General features: G+C 37.9%; 1 protein-coding gene across 1 annotated transcript; it reads right to left on the bottom strand.

Moving 5' to 3' along the window:
* LOC8076920 (21.9 kDa heat shock protein) lies at positions 776-1,741 on the bottom strand. Its single transcript, XM_002449230.2, has one exon. The coding sequence runs from the start codon at positions 1,548-1,550 to the stop codon at positions 927-929; it is 624 nt and encodes a 207-aa protein (XP_002449275.1). The 5' UTR covers positions 1,551-1,741; the 3' UTR covers positions 776-926.

The following is a 9,334-nucleotide window of genomic DNA, read 5'->3' as shown; positions in this document are numbered from 1 at the left end:
TACATACACTTAGCATAGAGGTTAGTACTTTAGGTTTCATCATTTATCCAAAACCATACTAGCGCTTTCAATAGCATCGAGCGATCCCCTACCAAACTATTATTTTCTCCTTTGTTGTAACCCCTCGTTGGGTGCTCCTTAACACAAAGAACATCTCACTACTGAACATAGGGCCTCGATAGCCCGAATTAGGATAAACCATCGTGTCTCTTGTGTTTTGAGTGTTGAGCCACCGGTGACACATTTCTAATATCCGATGACTAATCATGATACATGTCGGTTACATACCCAAGATATAGCCGGATGTCGTAGGACCTGGTCGTGGCCACAGTTGTATCTGGATCTGAGCATATGATGGAAACAGAGAGAGAAGAGGAAGAAGAAAACTGATAACTAGGTCTCACGTATTGGGGAAAATTATTGAGGTCTGGTTTAGTTCGTGAAAATTTTTGGATTTCACTACTGTAGCACTTTTGTTTATTTGTGACAATATTATCCAATCATAGACTAACTAGGGTCAAAAGATTCGTCTAGTGATTTGAAATTTTTAAAAAAATTGGAAACTAAATAAGATAATCTGCTGCAATAATTCTCTGAATGATACAAGAAAGCAATATCGATGGCATCAATATCACTCTACTGGAATGAAGTATTGGCAGCAAAAACAAAGGCATTAGCCACTCTGTAGCCCTATATCATACAGATCGTTTCTTAATAATGTGGATACCTTATAAAAAAATATCTAGTGGAATTTAACTTTATAAGATTAATGAACTTATGAAGAAATGAGAAATACTGTTTTTTTATTGAGTAGTAAATACAGTACATATTACAAAAGCAACAGGACCAACACACGCGGGACACACACGAAAAGAAAACAAGCTTCCGCTTCCGCGCCGGCCAAAAGTCAGGTCACATTCACATAATCACATCTCGGCCTTGGACGCCTTGACCTCCGCCGCCTCCGCACCGCCCACATCGCCGCCGTCGATGCTGATAACGCGCGGCTCCCGGCCGCGGTGCCCGGCCACCTTGGGCATGGTGACGGTGAGCACGCCGTCCTCCAGCCTAGCGGACACGCGGTCGACGTCGGCGCCGGCGGGCATCCGGAACCGGCGCCAGAACCGTCCGGCCGCGCGCTCGGCGCGGTGCCACCGCTCGCCCTCCTTCTCCTCGTCGGCCCGCCGCTCGCCGGAGACCCGCAGGACGCGGCTGTTCTCCTCCACCTCCACCTTCACGTCCTCCCGCCGCACCCCGGGCACGTCCACCGTGATGACGTGCGCGTCGGGGGTCTCCTTCCAGTCGCACCGCGCCAGCGCCACCGAAGCCGAGTCGAGGCTGGCTCTGGGCAGTGGCACCGGCGGCGACTGCTCCAGCACCCGGAACGGGTCGTCGAGGAGCATCAGGTCGAACAGCCCGCCGCCGGCGCGACCGTACGGCACCAGCGCGGCCACCGGCGCTGAGAGGCACGCCATTGTCGCCACGGCTACCGCGAGGACGACGGCCGCTGAAGCCGACGCCTTCTTGCTGGAGACAAGTGCATCTGCCATTGTTCTTCTGATCGTCGTTAGCTTCCGTTAATGTCGTCGAGGAGGTCTTGCTGATCGTCGGAGGAAAGATCCAGGAGCCATTTTATAGGCACGACTGAAGAACTCGAGATGGTTCGTTCGGTTGGGATTCTAGGAGTTTCTGGTGGGTTGACACGACTGAAGGAAGATGTCGGTGGCGAGGAGGGCTGCATGCATTGGTGCTCGAGGAGACTCTAGAAGGGACGGGTATTTGTCACAACAATGTGTCCGACCACCAAGTATCTCAGCCCCTCTTTTTCTTTTGAGATTCGTGCTGGTCAAAGCACTTTCTCTCGCGATACACTTCAGTTTTTATCTCGCGATATCCCAGTCATACATCTCGCCAGCATCATTATAGTATTATTAATTCTCCCTCTCTCTCTTCCATTATTGTCTGCGTCTTCTCTGGTGTTCTTCTTCCACCTATGGTTCCTCGAAGGCTGTTCTCCACACAATACTACTAGCCTTTTCAAAAAAATTTAGAAAATCGACACTGTAGTACTTTCGTTTCTATTTGACTAATATTGTCTAATTATAGACTAACTAGACTCAAAAGATTCGTCTCGTCAATTCCAACCAAAATGTGTAATTAGTTTTTATTTTTGTCTATATTTAATACTCCATGCGTGCATCTAAAGTTTCGATGTGATGAGAAATCTAAAAAAATTTTGCAAAATTTTTTGGAACTAAACAAGGCCTAACGTCTTCACCCAAAAAACCAAAAACTTTTCACAATTTTGAAAAAAAAAAGAGACCTCATGTTATATCTGAACATCCTTAAAAGTGATCTTTTAGGTATCACGTTTTTCCAAATATGTCTTTTTTTTTCTAACCATCTCTAAAAAATAACTAACAGTTCTCATAACAGTCCAATATTTTCAAATCTGATTCAACTTGCAATTAATAATCCATTTTTGAACCGTCAAGTAGTTACAATTCGGATGGAACACTTTATGTCAAAATAATACTAAGTTAACACAGACTCATTTGTTATGGAATGTTCAGCTTGCGAAGCCTGCTAGCATCCTGTTGAAACAAAAACATAGCATTTCATTTTATTCTCCATGTACACTAATACTAAATCATTAGTTAGAAAATATTGCCTTGGGTCCGTCGAAGTACCTAGCATAAAACGTTACATATATACATGTGTTGTTCTTGAAACCTAAAAAAAAATAAAATTCTAAAATTGTCACGATATACATATTTATAATATTATTAAATAAATATTATTAGAATAATTATGAAATATATTTTTATAATAAATTGATTTAAAATCATAAATATAAATACTATTTATCGGTAAAAATTTGATGAAACCATTTTTTTTCAAAATTTGTTGTGATCACCTATATCGTTTCATATCTGTAACATGATGAGCACACAGATTACACTCATGATTAACAAAACCAAGTTGTGATCTCAAAAAAACACTCATTTGAGAACTCTTTTTCATCCATTTAGATAAGGAGAGGTGAACAGTTCTTAATTTGACGTATATGATTAATCACTCTAGTGCGTCTTGTTTACCTCGCGAATTATTTTGGCTTTGCATTGTATAGCATTTTTGTTTATATTTGACAATTATTGTCAATCCTAGACTAAATAGGCTCAAAAGATTCGTCTCGCAAATTATAGACGAACTGTGTAATTAGCTTTTGTTTTCGTTTATATTTAATGCTCCATCTGCGTCCAAAGATTTGATGTGACGAGGAAATCTTTGAACAATTTTTGAACTAAACTAGGCCCTATATTATTTATCCACTCTATTATATTTAGTAGCTCAGATTGAAATTGTTGAATTATGCATTTTTTAGATGACATCTCATAGTGCCATATATTTGTAGATATAATAAAGAGTAAATTGCACTCACCATACAACAACTAATTAAGTGGGTGCATATCAGTCCAACATCTTCTAATTTATCCAATTTGATATGACAACTATCTAGGTGGGTGCTTATTGGTCCAACATTTTTTAATCTGTTTAATTTGAAGTAAAAACTTAGTTCATTGATGCGTGTATGTTCTAAGCAGTGTCTTTGTACACTCTAAATCCCTGTTCATTGAAAGCTACACACCCTAGCATGCTCATATCATCCATCACTCAACTTGAATTATTTACTATATTATGATAACATTTCTCTACATTTGGCCAAATAAAGGCTTACATCCAATTTCTATTTTAAATTTGAGTATAGGAAAAGTCATACCATTAAGAGAGACATAAAGTGATAAGCTTATGAGGAATCAAATGCTCACTACCTATCATTTTAAAACTTCCGCGAGAATTTGTGGAACCTCCGCATTATGCTAATCCGTTGAATTGAGTTTTAAGTTTTTACAAGCCAATTTACCTCCCCTTCTCTAGGCCTTTCCTATCCTTTGGACGGTGCAACTGTGCATCGTCTTCTTTTTTTGTGTCTACTACATCGTCTTATTTTTTTATGTCTATTACATCCTTTAAACGGTGACAACCGCTTTTTATTTTCTTTTTTTCTTAGCTTGGTAAACCTATATAAGAACTTGATTAGTTCGGTTATAGGTAGAACCAAACCAAAACGACCAAAACCAAAATTTGTTGATTCTCGTTTTTGAAAAAACCTCTCGGTCCCTGATTCTTATGAGATGGACAACTCATGTATCAGTTCAAGTCAGCCATGAAAGACAATAGGTTGGGATTAAAATAATAATATAGTATAGAAAGAAAAATGATCAGTTTCGAATTTTTCATATTTATGAAATCAATGATAGCTTTTATATTTGGCCAGATTCATACTCTCTCCATCCCAAAAAGAGTGTCGTTTTAGGTTTTTGTGCCACAAATTTAACTTGATTTGTAGAAAATATATACAATATTTATACTTCTAAATAAATTTGTTAAAAAACTAGACTTAAAGAACTTTCCAATGATACTAATTATGTACTATAAATACTAATATTTTTTTACTATATATTTAGTTAAAGTTATTTCTCGAAAAGCGAAAACAACACTTATTTTGGGACGGATGGAGTAAATGATATCGTATACTAAACGATTCAAGCTGATTGATGGATTAGATGAGCATGCTAAGGTCTTAGCTTGCAATGACAGTGATTCAGAGTGTACAAATATGCGTTGTTATAATACTTAGACCGTATATGCACGAATAAGCAAGTTCTTGTTTCAAATTAAACTTATAAGAGAATTGTGGATCAATATGCAGCCACCTATATTATTATTGTATTAAATTGGACAAATTACAAGATGTCGAACTAACATACACCCACTTAGATACTTGTCGTATGGTGAGTATAATTTACTCTATAATAAACTAAGAGAATTTTCCACGCGTTACCACGACTACAAAGAAAAAATATAAATAGGTTAGAATATATATTGCTTAGTTGGATAACTTATATATTCAGACAAATAGATAACTTATAACCTACGTACTACTTTTGTACTATTCTTTGGATCTCTATGGCAACAGTTCACTTTTTTGTCCATTCTAAATTATAAAATATTATAAAAATGTTGTAGAGTCAAAAGATTTGAAGTTTCATTAAATTTATATGATAAGATAATAATAATTACATATTATTATATTCTTTATTAATTATATTATTTTTTTGTTATTAATATTTATAATTTTTACTATAATTTTAATTAAACTTAAAATACTTTGCTTTTTTAATATTTTTAAAATTTTAACTCTTTAAAATTCTTAAAATGTTGGTTTAGTTAGTGGTGATAAAATTTAACAAGCACTGTAATATTTTTATTTTATTTAATCATTAGTATTTAATTATAGACTAATTAGATCAAAAGATTCTACTCGCAATATATTCTACTCCGTAGGCGATGAGTGATAAAAGCTGCAAGGTTTGGCAGCAACGTGCTATGCTGATGGTTGCAGAGAAGGTGGACGGCATGACTTGTCAAATCAGCTCGCGTTCGTTCATCTTTGCGGGCCGGCCAGTAGCCGCTAGCGTTCTAGTTAGTCTATAATTAAATAATATTTGTCAAATTAAAATAAAAATACTACAAGGCCTTGTTTTGTTCCCGTGCTAAAATTTTTAGGAATATTGTAGCATTTTCGTTTGTTTGTGGTTAACATTATCTAATCATAGATTCATTTGGTTTAAAAGAGTTGTTTTATAAATTACGGGTAAATTATGTAATTAGTTATTTTATTTATTTATATTTAATACTTCATCCATGTGTCGAAAAATTCGATGTGATAGGAAATTTTAAAAACTTTTTGCACTTTGGAGTGAACTAAACAGGGCCTCAGTCACTAAACAGCGCCTAAACAAGAAGTCCGGATCCCCGCAGTTGTTAGGCCTTGTTTAGTTCACCTCAAAAACCAAAAACTTTTCAAGATTTCTCATCACATCGAATCTTATGGCACATGTATGAAGTATTAAATATAAACAAAAACAAAAACTAATTATACAGTTTGCCTGTTGTCATACCCGATTTTAAGGACAAAACCAGATATGCACCATATGTGAGTTTTAGAAGTCAGATCTCACATATAGTTACAAATAAGGGGTAATATCAAAAGACAATGCATAAATATATAGCGTACATAATATAAAAGAGATAACCTTTAGCATCAAACCGCGGATAGACAACTCTAAACTTCGGGTATTAACTTCTCTCCACAGGATCCAACTGACTGGTTGATCACAAGCCTAACATCTCCTGAAGTGTGGGGGAAATTGCAAGAGTGAGCACATATCGTACTCAACAAGTATAACCAGGGGTTCATGGGGCTCAAATAGCTGACACTGGTTTGACTGCATTTAGCTTTTAATAGTTGATAGCATGTTTAATCATTGGATAGCAAATGTCAAGGTAGCATAATAAATCCCATAACCACATGATCAATGTATACAAGAATTAAGAATAACACATATAAACAACATAATAAACCATCATTTATCATCATTATTCATGTTCATCAGTGTCCATCTATTCCGTCAGTTTTCCGGGCCGCCCGTATCCGTGGGCACGGCTAGTATAGCAGATTTAACACTCTGCAGAGGTTGTACATCTTTACCCATGAGTCATGATTTACCCTTTCGCCCGAGGTGATCAGCCTCTTAACCCACTTCCAAGGAAGGTCGGCAGGGTTCACTATGAAGTCTTTCAAAGGTTCGTCTAACAAGTTAGGGCCGCTTGGTTTCATTAGTCAGTCCATGTGATTCACCCGCAGGAATCCAGGGTCTGCTATTCCCCAATTGCACCACGACGGGTAACCGCTAACGAGCTAGAAAAGTTACTCATACTTGACTAAAGCCAGAGCCATATAGCCCTCATGGTTGTACGAGTTGTCCCAGCTTTTGCCAAGGGATAAGTCCTTATAGAGGGTCAAGATCAATCTAGCAAAAGCCAGAGTTCTTTCCACCCTTTATATTCAAGTTGCTAGAAAGCTTATTTTATTGTTTATTGTTTATCCAAACATTTATGTTACAAGATCATGGATTATAATCAAGCACTAGCAAGAACTACCCAAATGCATATCCAAAATAGGTAACAAGGAATTCAGATAACAATCATCTATGATTTTGCTAAGGTCATCAAGGTGGACACATGCATATGATCAATATTGTATTAATTGTGTATAGGTAACAAGGATATTCCCAAGTTATACTTGCCTTGATCAAAGCTCTCCTGAGCCTGCTGGTCTTCAAATGCTTGGTCTTGATCACCAACGTACGGCTCACCGTCTATTCCCAAACATCAATCAACAACACGCAATCCAATGAAGACAATCATACACAAAGCAAACAAGGTATAATTAGAACATTACACCAACAGTGAGAAATCAAAGATAAAAGTTTATGAAAATATTCTACGCAGCGCTACGATCACACAAACGTAAAGTTCACGAAAATCGGAATTAAAACGTGAAAGATATGAATTTTCTAAGATTTCCTATAGAGAAGTAATTAATTAAATGCTACTGCAGAATTAAAAAGTTTCAAAACAGTAAACTAATATTTCTAACATGTAGAGCATGTAACTACGGATCTAACGAAATTTGAATGGACAAAAACGGAGTTAAAATGAATATTTTATGAGCAAAACAAAATCAGTGGCAATCTTGTAAATAGCAGAAAGCGCATTTTTCCATTAACCGGCCAGGAATACGCCTTTGGCATTAGAAAACGTATTTTACTCAGGGCCCTAGGGACTGCGGGTTGAATAGCGAAATCTCCAGGGACTCTTAACGAAAATACGCAGCGAAGGGGTATGTTTTAATCCTGGCCGTCCAAGATTGATCCGACGGTTTGGACGCGTCCAGGGGCCAGTGGCCAGCGGCTGGCCGGCTCCGGCGACGACGGGCTTCTCGATTCCGAGCACCGTTTCGCGAAAGGAAAACACCATCGGAACGAGGAGCTCACCGCGAACTCGAGTAGGTGCTTTGCTGGGGCCGAAGAACGACGGGAGGAGCTCGCGGCGCGCGGCGGCTTGCTCGGCTTTTGGTCTAGGGAAGCGGGAGGTTCTAGGGCACGGTTTTTGCGGCGAAGATAAAAAAACAACACGCGGGGTTGTTGCTAGCACCTTTATAGGATCAGATACGCGCGGAAAGGAGCAACCCCGAGGAAACCGGGATCGGATCTCCTTCCGATCGAGTCCGCATTGATTTCGTTCCGGGGAAGAAGAAAACAGGAGGCTGACGGGTGGGGTCCGGCGGTCAGGGAGAGAAAAGGGTTGGGCCCAGTCGTCATACATAGAGAAAGAAGAGGAAAAGGGAGAGGGCGCGGGGCTGGGCCAAGCTGCTGCGGGTTTGGGGCCTGCGGCCGAAAGCAGTGGGGGAATTTTCCCTTTTCTTTTGTTCTGTTTTTTTAAGCCTATTTCAAAACAAAATTTGAAAACCATCTTAAAATCAGTTTGATTCATTTTGTATTTTGGGATCAAATCACTCAGTACAACAAAATAAATTCTCCAGCATGAATGCACATTCAAGTTACTAAGTTCTATGATAAGTTTTATTTTAAAGAAAATATTATTTTCCTATGTTTCATGAGCACAAAAATACAAAAAAAAAATAAATCATTTTTCACCTATTTCAAAAGTTGGAAATTTTTGGGTGTTACACCTGTAAATCACGAGACGAATCTTTTGACCCTAGTTACTTTATGATTGAATAATATTTACCACAAACAAACGAAAGTGCTATAGTGGCCGAAAACTTTTCATTTCGCGAACTAAACAAGGTCGTGTATGGAACATTAAATGTAAATAAAAAAAATAAACTAAACAGGGCTGTAGCACTTTCGTTTGTTTATAACAAATATCGTCTAATTATGGACTAACTAGAATCAAAAGATTCGTCTCGCGATTTACAGTTAAACTGTACAATTAGTTTTTATTTTCGTCTATATTTAATGCTTCATGTTATATGTCAAAAGATTCGATGTGGTAGAGAATCTTGAAAACGTTTTGATTTTGGGAAGGCCGAGATGAGAAATCGGAAGAGATGACGGTAATGGGCCGAGAAAATGATGGAGGACATGGTCAAAAAGTGTTGACAGGTGGCATGCGAAGACAGAACTGTGCTAAGGCCTTGTTTAGTTCCGAAAAGTGAAAAATTTTTGGTACTGTAGCACTTCCGTTTGTTTGTGACAAATATTATTTAATTATGGACTAATTAGGATCAAAAGATTCGTCTCGTGATTTACAGCTAAACTGTGTAATTAGTTTTTGTTTTCGTCTATATTTAATATTTCATACATGTACCAAAAGATTCGATGTGACGGAGAATCTTGAT

This window comes from Sorghum bicolor, chromosome 5 (assembly GCF_000003195.3).
Source record: "Sorghum bicolor cultivar BTx623 chromosome 5, Sorghum_bicolor_NCBIv3, whole genome shotgun sequence".
Classification (NCBI taxonomy): Eukaryota; Viridiplantae; Streptophyta; class Magnoliopsida; order Poales; family Poaceae; genus Sorghum; species Sorghum bicolor.
The sequence above is the reverse complement of the archived record's forward strand: the minus strand, read 5'-3'. Positions and strand labels throughout refer to the sequence as shown.

Excerpts from the sequence above, each read along its gene's own strand:
- LOC8076920 (XM_002449230.2), bottom strand. The coding sequence starts at position 1,550 with ATGGCAGATGCACTTGTCTCCAGCAAGAAGGCGTCGGCTTCAGCGGCC.